The sequence below is a fragment of the Electrophorus electricus genome, chromosome 11 (genome assembly GCF_013358815.1).
Source record: "Electrophorus electricus isolate fEleEle1 chromosome 11, fEleEle1.pri, whole genome shotgun sequence".
Lineage (NCBI taxonomy): Eukaryota > Metazoa > Chordata > Actinopteri > Gymnotiformes > Gymnotidae > Electrophorus > Electrophorus electricus.
In genome coordinates, this window is record NC_049545.1 from 6,891,912 (window position 1) to 6,908,638 (window position 16,727).

The window sequence follows — 16,727 nt, forward strand, 5'->3', positions numbered from 1 at the left end:
AGGACGACTGGAGGAGAGAGGGGAGGTGCAGGTGCAGGAGGTGCAGGAGGACCAGGAGGAAGCGGGCGGAAGGGAGCAGGCGGATGCGGATATAGCGGAGAATGGGAGCAGTGGAGTCCAGTGAGCAGGGACAGGTCCCCTGTCAGCCTCAGGAACGTCCCGAGAGCATGTGAGTGAGGGCTGGAGAGGAGATACAGTGGAACGAAAAGGAAAGTAGAAGAGCAGAGGAAAGAGGAGAGAAGGGGAGGGACAGGCAAGCAACGGGAGGGGGAGGGTCCTGATGATCTCATTGTTGTTGTTTTTGTTGTTGTTGCTGCTATAGGAATTGTGCTGGTTAATTGTGCAGCTCAGCTCTTCTGTCTCATACATGTGCTAACTGGTGTACGCGTATATATGCTCAGCTGCTCTTCTCCAGTGTGGAGAGATGGTTTTAACAGGGCAAAAGGGGGGATAAACACATGCAAGCAGAAATCATTGGGACCGTTTGCAGTTGTTCATGCTTTGTGATGGATTAAGAGCTAATGGGCATGACATCATGTTTATATCAATAGTATGTCATTGTTTGTGCTCGCGTGACATATGTGCTGCCATGAAATGAGCACAGTGTGTGTGTATCTGTGTGAGTGTGTGTGTGTGCGTGTGTGTGTGTGTGTGTATATATGTGTGTCTGGGTCTCCAGGTCTGGTGGTTGGGGACACCATGCTTGAGAATATGTTTTTGTGGGGGATGGAGAGCAGGACCGCAGCAGAGAGAGAAAGAGAGACATACACAGAAACAGAGCGAGAGAAAGGCAGACAGAGGCAAGACAGAAAAAGCTGGTGACGATGCTGAAATGAAACACTGAGCGGGGGAGGGGGGAAGGGCATTTGGAGCCAAAGCAAAGATTATTCATTCAGAGAGGGTTATATGTCCCTCACAGCTTGGGGAGACAAAACGAGGATGAGCATCACACATATAAACTATATGTATACGTCTGTGTGTGTGTGTGTGTGTGTGTGTGTGTGTGTGTGTGAGAGAGAGAGAGAGAGAGAGAGACATAGCGAGACATAGCGAAAAAGACACAAAATGTACACAGTACATAAATATGTACTGCATTTATTAGTAAGGGAGTGCAGTGTGAATTTCCATGATTGCATTATCTGGACGGGGATTACTGCAGGCACTCACTATGCTTTGCTGTCTAGTTTTTTGATCTATTATGTAAGGTCCACAGTATTTCGCTAACCAGTGGATTGTGTGAAAGTTAAAGGCCTTGATGCACACTGAGATGTCACTTCAAGTAAAAGGGAAGCACAGTTTCCCACCAGGTACTGCTGTTCTTTCAGCCATGGCTAAAGAATCTTTTTGCTTTACTGTCTGCTTACGTAACCATATCAACCATATCGTATTCTTATATAATGTTGGTACACCTGTGCAACAAGAGTAGAAGGTTGTTCTTTTCTGTGGTGAGCATGGATTTTTAAAACATATACACTTGTGTATTTACCCTGAAATGTGATTTCATATGCAGTGAAAGCTTTTCTTTGTGAACTTCTGAAGATAAGCATTGTTTTCTGATCTAAAAAGCTGTATTTAGGCAAAGTTTCTGAATGTTCAAAAATGATGGTAATAATAATGAGTTGCTAAGAAATTGCAACAAATGCAGATTTTTGAAGGTTATTTGACAGTGTATAAATAAAATAAATAACTTAATCACAGTGATGCTTTTCACTAGATTAGAGACTATTTAGTTTTGCCTAGCTGTTATGAGTTCTGCAATTCTTCCAGAATGTGTTATAGCTAGGAACATACAAGACACTGGAAGGAGGCAGAAAGTCCTAATTCATCCCAACTCAGAAGTTTATTTGCTCAAAAAACCACTGGCTTGTATTTTAAGCACATTTCCCTTGACCAAATGGGAAATACTGATTCCATGGCCATGGCTTTGTTTCTCCAGACTGTATTATCAGCTGGAAAATGTAACCACGGACTGCTGGTTCTTGCATCAGGAGTTTTGTCTATAAATCCGTATTGGGTAACTTACATCTGACCTCTTCCTCCCTCAAGCCTCCACTTTGTTATTGTAAGAGAGGGTATCTTTGAAACAGTGCTCTTCTTTGTTTAGGGAGAGGGCGCTTAAACGTAAAACAGTGATCTCATCGCTGTCTCAAAGTCTTCTAGGCCCGCTGGGTCTACCGTAGCTCAAATATGATATTAACAGAACTGAAGCATTACATAGCAAAAAACCCGTCTCCAATGCTTTTTAATGGAATCTCTTCCACTATTATCTGATTCTGTCTTCCTTGAGGTTTTAGAATTCTTTATTTGTCTGTAATGCTATTTTGTCTTCTCTGCTATCTCATTCGTGTGTTTTGAAGGTTGCACCAACTTACTATTGTTTGTTGCATAAAAGAGTGTGTGTAGGCTGGCCTACATGAGTTGTGCTCTAATGTCTATGAAACTCTATCCAAGTGTTCTAGCAGCATTACTTGCCTTTTTCACAAGCATTTACTTGTGAGAGATCAGCATCTTGTTGCACAGTAGCATTATGTTTACACTAAAATGACACACATTTACAATTTATAGATGAGTTTATTTCAGTCCCAATCCTGATAGCATTCAGCTATATTCCCAGCTGTCACACCTCATAGAAGCTATATCCTCATTATAATGATTTAATAGAACAGAGATGGGATTATCTGTAAAGCTGTTTGGAGTACGATCACTTTTATGGAAGGATTCTGAATGCCCTACTGTGCTGCAGTATTGGTGTTAACACATCTGTGCAGAGCTGATCAATCACATGAAAGCATGGTGGAAAAGATTTGTGTGTTTCTCTTTAACTGGAGAACCTGGGCAGCCTTGCTGATCAGGTGGTTTCCCCCTAAAAATACACTAATGGTTGACACATAGTTAAATTTTATCCACATCACTGCTGTGAGCCAGATTCCTAAGGACCAGCTGGTTGTTGAAAAAACCTTTCCTATTTACAGTATATTTTGGCCATTTAGCAATAATGTATTACAGTATGGATTTTCCCACTGATTGTGAACCAATAAAGTCTTCCTACCTGTGTGTGCTAGTCAATGCTATGACTCATCAGCTAAGATAATGGTAAGCATTTGTCAAAATGAGCTGCACATGGAGCTTTGATGTTACAGCATATTGTCATCATGTTAGCATGGCTATGTATGACTATGTATGACTAGACCTTATGTAGCTTACATACATGATCATGATCTTACTTGCCTGACATATAACTCTGATCTTATGTGGTCTACATACATGACCATGATATTGCATTGCTTATATTTGTGATGGGTCCTTCCTACTTATCTGCTTACAACCTCAGAAAGGAGAGCTACAGCATTTTGGTGCACGGCATATGGAACACATGAAATATTGAAAGTGCAGCTGAATGATTTGAGTGTGGGGAGCTGTTGCATCATAGTGTCCGTCAAGAGGAAGCCTGAGTGTAAGTGTCTGCAGAGCTCTGATTTATGTGCTTGTACAGGTATGTCTTGCTTTTATTTACTATGAAACTCAGGTTGTTAAAATGATTTCTCTTGTTCTTGGGACACAATTTTATATCTATCAGAATTTCTTGATTAGCTCCAGTCTTCTTGATAAACGACATGTATAAGCAGAATCGGCCTGAGAGTTGGCATCTACAGGAAGGAAGCACTAGTGCCAGATGCCAAGTGGGAGTGAAGCTTGCAAGGTGACAGGACGACATCACTAGCATTCCCAAAGTGGACAGGCGGTAGAATGCGTCCGGAATGTAAGGGAGTAAGGGATTACTGGTGACTGGTGGAGACGGATGTGTTTCTGGGACGTTGTTGCATTTGAATCTTTGCTGAAAGGTATGAAAGGACAGCAGTTTCCTCCTCCTAGCTTGGTGTGGCGCTAACCTGCCAGCTGAAGGAAGACCAGCATCCCTGCCAGTGACGCCCTCCTTCATGATCTCTTCCTTACAGCAGCCTCTTCCTTCCTGTTTTGCTTCTTTGTCCGCCCCCCCTTGATCTCTCATGCTTATACACAGAATGAAATATCTCTCAAGTATTTCTGGTTGTCCATCCTTCTGATATTCTCACTGCTGCAGTTCCTTCTTGTCTTTTTTTTTTTGCCTTAGTTTAAAATCAATTTTAAATATATATAGCAACAAAATAGGTTTGTAGTTGTATCATACATTAAATGCTGTCGTCCGACACTCCTTCCCAGTGAGAGGCGCATCAGAATAAAGCTAATGGATATCTTAAATATAAAACTCATCCAGACGAAGACAAGGGAGCTTGTTCTCTTAGGCATAAGTGTATTGGCTCTTTATGTTTCTTAGCGCTTCTCATGATGGTTGGTGCTTGAGCTGGACTGCAGGTGTGGTCCGTTTCCCCTGTTCTCCCAGGGCATTATGTGCCTCTCTGTCTCTCTAGCCAGAGCAGGCTCTGTTTAACCAGCGCCCGCAGCATGGTCTACATCATGGCTGCAGCTCTCTGTTAGGCACCGGGTCTGGGCTTACGTCTGTGCCAGACAGGCTGCCTGTTTCCAGGCAGACGGGGCCGGCCCAGCCTGGCTCACCCCTGTCTGCCTTCTCTCTGTCTCCCTCTGCCTGTTGCTGCTAAATCTATCTCCACTTACCTTTCACTCTATGCTACCCTGTCATCCACACGCTCACAGAAAACCTGTCATAGGTGCAAATATGCAGCAGTGAGTGGAGATGTTGTGTTTTCAAATAAAGCACCAGTTTTAATTTCACGTGGGGCTTCAATAGCATTTAGCTATAGTAATTGCTTCTATTTCTTCCATATTAGCACTTGAATGCAAGCTTCCAGGAAAATGTAACTGTGAACCAGGGTTTATGATGTGTTTTTTTACTCTGGAGCTCTTTTTACTCAGAGGAGCCTTTGTGATTTGAAATACCGTGCAGGGGAAAAATGTTTCCTTTGGTGTTAAGGTACTCAAGGGAAACATAAGTGTGGTAATACAGAGCTGCAGCTCATAGAAGCAAATATTTCAGAAATAAATCAACGCTTTATATCCTTAGCATGAGTTCCTTCAGTGTCTCTCATTTTGTGTGCTTACACTGTTGAATGACTAATTAATGGCATGTAAGTAGGCTGTGTGTATGTGTGTGTGTGTGTGTGTGTGTGTGTGTGTGTGTGTGTGTGTGTGTGTGTGTGTGTGTGTGTGTGTGTGTATGGACATGTGTGCCTGTGTTTAAGAGAGGGGGGAAAAAAGAAAAAAGGGATCAGACAAGATTTTGTGTAAGCTGTCACATGTGCCCAAGGGAGCATATGGCATGGGACAGTTTCCATGGCAACAGTCTGTTTGCAGGGATATGGGAAATGTGCTCACAAAGGGCAGAGATGGTTGATAATTATTAATTACTCCACTGGTGTTGTCAAACACCATCACGTCAGTCCAGCAGAGATGTGAAATTCAACCAAATCAGATGATGCATCTCATCTTTGAGACCGTGAGACCATTGGTAGCTTTGCTTAGGAGATAACAATATCTAATTTACTTGATGAACATCGAATACTGTTAAAAATGCCTAAAGGAAAGCATCACTTCCTGTATCGTTTCGGTCTGGTTTTATTGGGTACGGTCCCCAAGCAAACATGTTGGGGGTTTCCCTGAACATCACCCTGTTTTTCTGCTCCTTCCTGTAGGGATGAGATGGCTTTCACATCCTGCTCCAGTTTTGGTAATGACCTGCCCTGAGGCATACTACCACCCACTGAGATTATTAGCCCTGTCTTCTCCATCCCGTCTTTTCTCCCTACTCTCTATCGATTCCTCTCTTTAATGGTCCAATATCTCACATGTTCGAAAGTCACCCCACCCATGTGTATTGTAAGTAGACACAGATGTTGCTAAGTCCCCCACTGCTTTTTTTTTTCATGCAGACAAAGTGCATGGTGTGCATGTGGGGTGTGCAACTGAGCATGTGTGCTGGATGAATCAATAGACTTGCTCTTCTCCTCAGTGAGCCTGAGGAGCTCTAGCTAGGTGACAGCACTGTGTTCCAGCACGGGCAAGCTAGCAGGAAGAGAACTGTTCACTGCTAACCCAGCTCCTTCTCCATTGTGCCTCCTTTCAATCAGCAGCTCTAAATGCTGCTGGGATCACAGTGGCCTTCTTTTTCTTCTGGATTGGTTGAACACTCACGGTTGCTGGTCACCCTTTGCCCTATCACAGAGAAGCCAGGCAGTTCTCTGACATTGTAGACGATGGCTTCTTAAGGCTTCTTCCTAAGGCTTCTTGTAGTTTTATGTGTCATGCCTGCAGGTCATATGGGATAGACAGAAGCAAGACCATGCACAATGCATGCAAATACTGGTTTATAGGATCTCTGGTTGTGTTCTCTGAGCTCTAGTAATTCAGCACAGCAAAGGAAGATAAAGGAAGGCTATAATAAGTAAAAGTGAAAGTGCTGTACCGCACTAGATGCTTAAGAAGATAACCTTTTGTCTATCTTTTACAAATATGTGTTTTTACAGTACAGTAGATAAACTGCCTCACTGCTGGGCAGGAGGAGAAAAGGGGGGCTGGGCGAATATCAGCCTGAGAGAGAGAGAGGTGTGGATGAGAGAGGGAGACAGAGAGAGACACACAGAGAGAGGGGGAGAGAGAGTGAGGCAGTGAGTCTGCAGGTGGCGATTATCTGCACAGAGTCTCGAAATAGCCCGCCCTCAGCTAGAGAGGGAGAGCGGTGAGGAAGCTAGCAAAGAAGCGAGATCCTACACAAAAGGCAGTGTGAGACCGGCCAGGGAGGCGCCAGAGCCAAGAGGGAGACAGGGCTGAGGAGGGGCAGTGCGGAGGAGAAGAAGAGCTCATCCCTGACAGGCTGGCAGTGTGTGTACGTGTGTGGGTGCCCGGCAGCAGCGATGGCGCTAAGCGCGTGGCAAGCTCTGTCTCCATTCCAGTGGGCGCGATGGGGCTGGGATTCGCTGCTGGGGGGTGGCGGGGTGGCGGATGCTGACGAGCCCACCCTGGGGCTTCTCGAGCGCATCACCTGGAGCTCCCGACATGACTACATGATCCAGGCTGCCGGCGGGCCAGCAAGGCAGAGGTGAGAGGTGGATGGGCACTGATGATTGGGTCAGGGTGAATCTGGAAGAGGCTGCTTTGTGAGTGATGGTTGTGTTTTCACAGATGAATCCTGCGGATGTGGATCTGCCTACTCGCCAGCCTCTGTGTGAAAACTCAGTGTGTTTCGATCACTTCACATGCTGGACCATGCATTGTAAAGCATTGATTATTAATGTGGTTGTAGGTGCTCATGCTTCGCCTTTTGTTGGTACACTACAAATGGCTTCTGGCGATGCTGCTTCAATAGGTACTGGATGGGCGTTGTGATTTATTCTGATGAAAAGGGTGGATGTGAGAAAAAGGGGGAACCATGTCGGCAGGGGCTGAATGCAGCACTGTCCGTGTCCTCGCTGCAGACTCAGCGCTTTCATGTCCAGCTTTCGGCTAATAATCCTCCAGGGACAGATAGACAGAAACACTCACTGAGAAAGGAGCAATACCAACGAACAGGCCATTAAACTGAATCGCATGTCTCTGGGTGGCATCTTATTATGATGGGAACAGTGATGTTATACTGCAATGATGTTTCCTCATAAACTGAAATGTGAATAGACAGAGCTCCACGTCTGTTCCAGACCGAACACACGGTTTTCTCGTTTGAACAAGTGGTGCTGATTTGATATGGTTTCTTTCCCTTTTTGGAGTGTGACCTTTAATGCCAAACTGTGTCCTTACTCTCATAAGCCCCAAAGTTCAGTAATGATCATTCAGTGGCCACGGCTAAATGATACAGAACAATACAGCTCATCTGACGCTCGCCTTGCCTTCTCCTCAACTCTGTTTAGGAGCTCAGATTCTGATGGTGCGTTTGAGACCCCTGAGTCCACGACCCCTGTGAAGACTGCAACTTCTCCAGTGGCCCCAGCTGAACAGCCCCAGGCCAGCCCAGAGCCCTTGCCATCCGGAGGCTCAGGTGAGTGCTGGCCAACACATACTATGGCTGGCCAAAGGCACAAAGACAGGGACTTATTTAACCATGCACAGAAGAAGAATGCCATCTTCTGCCAGTGTGTATAAAGTAAAGTCTGTTTCTAAGCACATACAGATGGTTCAGGCTATTTCAGGCTATTCAGCTCTTATTAGATAGATCAGAGAGGAATAAATTGAAATGTATTTTTAATTATGATGCCTTATTATTTGTATTATTTGTAGTTATCTGCTGAATTAAATCAAAACATAGTGAGGTCCATTCTGCATTCCACAGTGTACCATAGGAAACATTGTGAAAAAGGTACAAATGACTACATGTGTCAGGGACTGGGGTTTTATTTTGTAGCTCACTCACAAGGGGTCTTTGTTTTGCAATTAGGTCGGTCACTAGAGCCCTCTAGAGGAAATCCAGAATACTGCACACAGACTATAAATAATGAGAAGACCATTAATAGCTTTAAAATGAGCTTTAAAGAAAATTGCTGCTTAAAAATTATTATATTTTTAAATTGTGGATTACATTATGTTAACAAGATATATTAATGATAACAGTTTCATAATTAAATGTCCTGCAGTATTAAAACATAAGGACAATGAAATTCATTAATCACCTTTAGGACCGACATACACATGCACACAACTATTCATGCCCTTATAGCTGTTATTAGATGTCACTTTGAATTTAGAATACAGAACCTTATGCATGTATCGTTATAGATAATTCCTTTCTGTTCAAACATGCAATTGTAGGAGCAAGCTGAGTGGAGTTTGTGCATGTTTTTGCTGCCACCATACAATCTTTAAAATAATCATCCTTTATCCTCCTATCTTTCTAGACTCCTGTCCTGACTCTACTAACTCCACTACAGTAGACGTCCCTGCCAGTGATGTGCTAGGTCCTCTATCTAGCCGCCCTCCCAGTCGCTCTCTTTCCACTGTTTTTGATGAAAATAAGCCCATAGCCAGCAGTGGCTCTTACAACCTCGACCATATCCTCATTGCAGACCCACCCTTGCCTGCAGTAGACCCTTCAGGCGTGCAGAGTCGCACACCCCTCACCCGCTCACTCAGTCTCCAGTCTGGGGAGTTAGACAGCTCAAGCACTGGAGACAGGCCTGGAGAAGGAGGAGGACCTGACAAATCCTTTCATCCCCGTACGGAGTCCTTCAGTATAGGCACAGAGAGTGCCCCAGGAACCCTCCGCAGAGTCAAAAAGCCTCGGCCAAGCTCCCTGAAAAAGAAGACCCTCTCTAGGCAAAACTCAAACCCAGAGAGCACCACTCCTAGAAGCAAGTCCTCCACCAGCACACCGGAGCTGCAGAAGAGGGAGACGTCCCCCAATGCTGAGAGCCCACTGCAGGCTCACGAGGAGCAGGAGCAGTCTACTCCTGTACCCAGCCTCGGTGCTGCAGACCCCCTTAGAAGCAGAGTCAAGTCTCAAGTGGAGACCTCCCCACCCGTAGTTGAGGAGAGCAGCCCCACTTCAGCACCAGCAGCTACACAACCCCAGGAAGAGGCTCCACCCGTCCCTGACGGGGACACCCCCTTCCCGCCAAGTGGCAGCTACAAATGGGACCCAGACAACTTTGAAAACATTGACCCATTCTGCACAGGTGGCAGTAAGCTTGCCAACTCCCCTGTCGTGGGCAGGAAAGTGGATTTTGCCCGTGACTGTGAAACAGCCAAAAGCCCCACTGTCCCTGCTGAGGAGTCCCCTGCCGACACTCATTCTGCACCTCCTGCAGAGCCACCCCTCAACATCGAGGAGCAGCCAATCACCAAGTGGCAGTCTGTCAGACTGGAGTTCGATTACTCAGAGGAGACTGGGGAGACACCCCAAAGCACTCCGCTCCCTCCCAAAAAACTGGGCAAAAAGCCAGGGGCCAAGATGCCCCTCCGAAAACCAAAACTGGGGATTAAAAAGGCCCCACCACCACAAACTGAGCAGCTAGACAATGCACCTGCTGTGCTCCAGTCAAATGACAATGATGACATCCTGATTCCCAAAGCCACCTATAACTTTGACCCCAACAAATGGGATGATCCTAATTTTAACCCTTTCTCCTCAAGCAAAGGAATCCCTAATTCCCCTAGCCAGTCCAGGGCAAGCTACAGCTTTGACCCAAACTCCTTTGATGACTCCACTGACCCCTTTAAGTCATCCAATAAGATGGGAAATTCACCTCCCAAAGCAGCATCTTTTGAAATGTCCAGCAATGACAATGAAAATGATAATGACATTGGTGAGCTGGAGGATCTCAACCAGAATAAACCAGCCAAAAACAAGAAAAAGCCGCTTAAATCGTAAGTACAACCTCACTGTAGAGTAATTGTCTTGTCTGATGTAAGCATAAAAATACAGTTTGCAATATGTTTGTCTTATTGTGTTCTACAGCACCTGGTGGTTTTATGAGTGTGTGTGTGTGTGTGTGTGTGTGTGTGTGTGCGCATGTGTGTGTGCACATGTGTGCCTGCGCTTGTGTGATTATTTGTCCTGGGTTGTTCTGTCATTTGTTTCTCTGTTGCTCTCATGTATCACAGGAAATCCACTGGTTTCTCTTCTCTCTGTTGTATGTTGTAAGTAGAGAGATGATAGAATGAATCAGTACCAGTAATGATAACATTCATAACCATTTGCTTTTTGAGAACAGTTCGTCATTTTTTAATATTTTCCAGTATATGATTTAATTTGTCTTTCTGGTCAACTTCCTACTTCAACTCAGACCTCAGTCCTAACTTCACCACGTCTTTAAAGAGTATGCAAGGTAGAGAGTGTAAGAAAATAAGGAAGAGAGAGCTAGAGAGAGGGGGATTCATGATATTCATGTATTCAGACTTCAGATTCAATTGCTGATCATATAATAGGGACATCTATCGCTTAATCGGGTCAGTAAGCAATTAGAATTAAACTGTATAGCATCAATGAACATCATAAGAATGAGAAACATGTATTCAAAATGTATTACTCCTGCTTCTAGAAAAATAATGTATACTATATAATGGTCTTTCTCTATTTATTCGCAAAGCATGTATTTGTTGTTTCTGTGATTGGTGTTTAAGTTCTAGTAGCTAAACACATGAGCTCAAGCCAATTAAAAATGCAAGTATATAGCGAAACAACAGGTTACAAGGAAACATACATCATACAGGACCACACCCATCATACACTCATAACACACTAACAATGGCATCCACTGTGCAAATACTAGCCTAGACACTTACTAACGCATAACCTTAAGTTCTCAAATATCCATTCCATTGTTTTGTTGCTGATAACTTTATTGTCTGGTAGACTTGTACATTCCTGTTAAAGTTACTAAATGGCAATATTACCAAACATTTACAAAAGCAAGACAAAGAGATATGTCTTTAACCAAAGTCTCACAAACTATGCAGCATATCATGTTTCTCTCAAAATACACCAAAATATGTAGTCCAGTTAATATTCAAACTGATGTAGTTATAAACTGTATTCTTTTTTTTCTGGTTAATGAAGAAATTCTCAAAATATTCAGTTTTGTAATGACTTTCTTGCTTCACAGTAACACTTTTAGAGTGAAGAGGTCACCAAAGAGATCTCCTGTGTCTGATATGTCTGCTCAGGTGAGTCCACATTTTCTCCAGCAAACAAACATGTATGTGCGCGTACACATACGCACACGCACACGCACACACACACACACACACACACACACACACGCACACACACGCACACACACACGCACACGCAGGCACGCACACACACACGCACGCGCACACACGCGCACACACGCACGCACGCACACACACGCACGCGCACTCACGCGCGCACACGCACGCACAGACGCGCACACACGCACGCACACACATGCACACACACACACACACACACACACACGCGCACGCACACACACACGCACGCACACACACACACATACACACGCGCACACACACACACACACAGAGTTGTTATGCCATTCTGAATGACATCTGTGTCTTTCCTTCGTTGTCACCTCATATCATGATAGTGTTGTCCTGTGTGTCCTCCACTCTTGCCCTCCATCCCACACACACACCATCAGCCACAGGAGCCCTCTGTTGACCCCATGGCCGACCACGCCCAGGACCACGCCACGGACGAAGAGAAACTGGCTTCCTCCTCTAACCAGAAGTGGGTGGCCCGGCATGATGTGGAGGTGGAGCTGACCGCCGATGTCCATGACTTCCCTCAGCCCTCTGACCTCACAGCTTTTGTCACTGAGGGTAGCTTACCTGCAGGGAGCCATGGTGAGAGTTGGCAACTGAGAGAGAGAGAAATAAAACATGTGTGCCTGTCTTTGTCTTTGTGTGCTTGTTACTAGAGGAAGGTGAACAAGGTCAAATGTGAAAGGCAGAAATGCCTAACAAGTACAATGACTTCTATGCTGAGAATTAGAAGAAATGAATAATTAATATATTTGTTTTTAGATAGTGCATAGTGCTGGCCATCTTACATGCATCTAGTGCATCTTCTTTCCTTTTTTAACTCAGTGAGGGCCAACACATTGGGTTCATAGGGAAGAACTTTGTACTGGTGATCCAGTTTAGTTTGTTTCATGTTAAAAGTTACGCTGAAGCAATGTTACCGGTGCCAATAATAGCACTATGGCTGAAAGCCCAGATGACCCCAGGTTGACACAGTTTTGTCAATGTCTGATTTCTAAGAGTCCCAGCATTCAAGTGCCTCAGTCTCTGTATAAATTAAAACTTGGTCACATGTGTGACTCAGTGTGTATCAGTGTGTATGCGTCTGCCCATGGTTATGTGCCTGCATACACTGCTTGTATATGAACACACACGGGGGGTGTGCATATTCACCCCAGTGCCTCTGTATGTGTTTGTGTGTGTGTGTGTGTGTTTGATTTTGTTCATGTACATGTCTCACAAATGCACTACTGTGACACAGTCCTACTCTCTGAATAACCGTAAGTCCAGAGGCCAAAATGGATGTGATGCAAAGAGAAGCTTTATTGTGTACGATGCTGTAGTCGTGTTTATGCACTCATCAGTGGTGAGCTACATCATTCACTGCTTCCTCTTTCATTCTCCTTTGGGTCTCCTCTGTAATTACAGACTATGAGATTGAATACATGGAGAAGATTGGCACATCTTCACCGGTAGGTGAAAATACAATATGCATGAATCATAAGAATGAATAGTTATTCAGATGCGATAAGTGTGATGGGTTTTACTTTGTGGATTTGATTGTGTATGGATCACTCTGTTTTTTTTGTTTCCAGCCTCTCTCAGTGCAAAAACCTTCCCTCTACCTAAATTTGGACCCAGTGACAGAAAGTTCAAAACAAAGCTCCAATATGCATGACTCAGGACCTAACTCCCCCTGTACAGGGTAAAACACACACACGCGCGCACGCACACAAACCTTCAGTTTACAACCATCCAATAACCCATAATTTCACGCAAGTATATATCTTTGCCTCTTCCATAAAGCCACTGGTCCATCTGTCTGTAGGAGTTTTGAAGAAATGGAGGCACAGATCTCAGCAGAAGGGAAGTCTCCAGTGCTGCAATCACGAGGTGCAGCCCCGGACCCTCCCACCTTGGAGAAGAACCGAAAGAGGGAAAGCCAGCCCCTGAGTTGCACCCAGAACAGCGAGCCAGATGCAGGGGTCAGTATAAAAAGTATAAAAAGACTTCCATATGTATAAGAAGACTTCCATATGTAGATGTGTTTCACATGACCATTGGATCATTAATGAAAGAGAATTCTTGAGAGAATGTGAAATTAATTTAGTTGTGTAGGTCGAGTGTAATAGCTAAGCTATTTGGAGTGGCCAGCAATTTTCAATAGGTTATGTCTTGGTGTTGGCGCACTGCTTCTTTAATTTGCTCTCATTTAAAGCGTTGTCTTCATTTCAGCCTCTAGAGGGAGACAAAGGCCAGGTTGATTATGGCAATAATCGTACGAGATGTTAAATCTAAAATTCAATTTGCAGAATACAGAGTCTGCTTTTATGACCAAACAGAAAAAAAAGTACCACCAGAAAGTAACAGGCAAAACAAACAAACAAACAAAAAAGCCATCTGAGAGGTTTCAGAAGGCTCCTCTGGTGAGTGGCTGTCCATGCTTCCCCTTACTGACTGCCAAACACCTTGTTCCTCCTCCTGTCCCTCTACCACTCTGGACCTCATTACAGTCCCGCTCAGATCTGTCCCTCCTAGACAGGCTGAGTGAGTCAGCTGCCCCTATCAACTACCTGGAGCCTGACCTGGCTGAGACCAATCCCACTGCCTTCGCCCACAAACTGCAGGTGTGTAGAAAGGAACCTGCCTGGCCCCTCCTACCCCAACCCAGCCCCTCCCCCTCAGCTGCTGCAGTGTGTGTTTGAGCAGTGGTGACCTGGCGTGAGTGCTTCCATTCAGCTTTGTCATCTTTTCTTTCCACCTGTCCGTGCACTTGTTGGTCTCGCTGCCTTTTGTTGTTTGGTTTGTTGTGACTTCCATTTACTTCTTTTCTTTTTAAATGTGTGTATTATTTAAAATCTTCAGGGCTGATGTTAATCCAAGAATGTAGTCTGAAGTACACTACAGTTCTGGAGCTGTAGTTTTATTGTGAAATAAGGTGGACTGAATAAGGAAGGCTTGACTAACAGTAAGAAAATCGACCTCGGCACAAAAAGGCCTGAATTTCAGGTACCATCTGATTTGGTCATGCAAAAAATCTCACCTTAACAACACAATTGTCTACAGACCCAGTTTTAGTACCTCAGTGAATAAGATTTTGGAGAGATGGAATTGACATCAGCCCAATTTCATGGTGTAACAATACAATTGTATGTCCAACTGTGTGTGTGTGTCCAGATTGTGTTCATAAAAGAACTTGTGCGTGCGTGCGTGCGCATGTGTCAGTTCATTTCAAATAAGAGGTGAGAGTTTGAACTCTAACTCCTCTCTCCCTCCTTACCCCATGACCTCTCTCTTCGCGTTGCTCTCTGCTTCCTTTCTCTCCTCCTCCTCCTCCTCCTCCTCCTCCTCCGTGGCCCAGGAGGAGCTTGTACTCGCAGCCCTGAGGATTGAGGCTCTGCAGGTAGCCCAAAACATCTCACAGAGTCCTTCTCTATCCACTGTTTCCCCTCAGGTATTGCACTGAGCCAGCGCATATTTGTGTGTGTGTGTGGGACTGCGTGTGCACTGAGTGCATCTGCGGTAGCAGGGTGTGTGCAGTGCGCTGAGTATGTAGGTGTGGAAGCATGTATGATTTCTTTCTGACTGCACCCCCGTGTGAGTGCAAGTGCATACCCATATACTACCTCAACATTGTGGGAGTGACCCAACATCCACATTCACTGTTGGTTCCTTCCATGTGACATCTTTAACCTGGCTCCTGCTCCTTGATTGGTGCTGTTCTCTTCTAAACCGACACCTTCTTGAGAGAGAGAGAGGTGTGCCTTCTCGAAGAGCTTTATGACAATCCTGCATGTTTGCCTGGATAGGAGATGCATAGAAACAATGATCAATGTGACTTGGGATGCTGTGAATCTCCTCATAATATCCAGCTTACTCATGTGGTTCCTGTAAAAAATCCAAAGAGCTGTTATTCTCTGCTACCTAATTCCTTGTCACATTCTTGCTGATTTCTGATTCCGATGGTGAATAATTGACACTAACACATTGGAATACAGCAGACATACAGCCCATATGTATGTCTGAACTGGACCCTGCTAGTATAGTGTTGTATGATCATAAACTTTGATCAGTTTTGCTGATTGGTTAGCTTTTTCACTGATTAGGTTTGGTAAGTGTAACCAACACTCTCATTTACTACTGGACTGGTATTTGGGAAATTAATGGGCCTCAGGAGTATAATCATCTAGCCAGTCATACACAACCAGATCCAAGGACACACACACATGCAAGTGTGTGCCTCACATGCGTCATCCCCACTCTAAGCTCACAAGTGTCTCGCACATTCCACAGTCTCGGCTCAAGAAGGCCAGTCCACACCACCTGAATCTCACGGCTTCTCCCACAGCTAAAGTAAGAGGAATGAGAGATACCTGCCCCGTCCAAACTAGGACTAGACTACTGACGCTGTTAACTTCCTCAGTCACTCCTAGAGAGTTTAGCTTTTTTGACCGATACATCTTCCCTGATCTTATAACCTAGATGTTAAGATAAACCTTCCAACCCACTTATCCTCGCTCTCTGTCTACTGACTACAAACAGAACCCTCCCTTGTGTATGATGCCTATATTTAGATGGTCTGATTGAGACTAGATTTCACTAGTTACACTAAACCTCAATATTCACATTTCCTCTCATTACTGAAGATCACATAATACATCTACTTCCATTTGGACCTTACATTGCAAAGCCATAAGATGTTAACATTATTTTTGTAATATTATTCAGACATCACGTCACAGTTATATCTTAACTGTGAACTGCCACATTACTGATTCCTCCACCTCCCCAATCTTAATTTGTGTTCCTCTCTTTGTAAAACGGTCTGATTATATTCCCAGAAGTCTGTGGACAGCTCCGCTCAGGCAGAGGTCAAAATCTGTCAAAGAACATCTAAGTTCACACAGGTACAAACAAGTTTCCTCCCACACTATATATGGCTGAGGAATGGAAAACACCCACAGGCTGTAAAGTCTTCAGAAATGATGTGGCTCTATGTAGTTGCTCAGTGGTTCTACATAGTTGCTCCAATGTATCTTGAAAATGATGAATCAATTATTTGC

At 44.5% G+C, this 16,727-nt stretch overlaps 1 protein-coding gene across 19 annotated transcripts in view; it reads left to right on the forward strand.

The window, feature by feature from the left end:
* Nucleotides 1–16,727, forward strand: part of tacc2 (transforming, acidic coiled-coil containing protein 2) — a 56,536-nt gene that overhangs the window by 33,245 nt on the left and 6,564 nt on the right. For 9 of the 19 annotated variants that reach the window (XM_035531450.1, XM_035531453.1, XM_035531451.1 and 6 more), the window contains 10 exons: nt 7,857–7,984; nt 8,838–10,305; nt 11,544–11,604; nt 12,009–12,267; nt 13,093–13,136; nt 13,260–13,369; nt 13,493–13,649; nt 14,178–14,291; nt 15,026–15,118; nt 16,506–16,571. In XM_035531450.1, the coding sequence (XP_035387343.1) occupies nt 7,857–7,984; nt 8,838–10,305; nt 11,544–11,604; nt 12,009–12,267; nt 13,093–13,136; nt 13,260–13,369; nt 13,493–13,649; nt 14,178–14,291; nt 15,026–15,118; nt 16,506–16,571 (2,500 nt within the window). Of the gene's footprint in view, nt 1–6,773; nt 7,052–7,856; nt 7,985–8,837; nt 10,306–11,543; nt 11,605–12,008; nt 12,268–13,092; nt 13,137–13,259; nt 13,370–13,492; nt 13,650–14,177; nt 14,292–15,025; nt 15,119–16,505; nt 16,572–16,727 lie in introns of those variants that run through there. The other 10 variants (XM_027029571.2, XM_027029572.2, XM_027029574.2 and 7 more) reach the window with 5 other exon arrangements.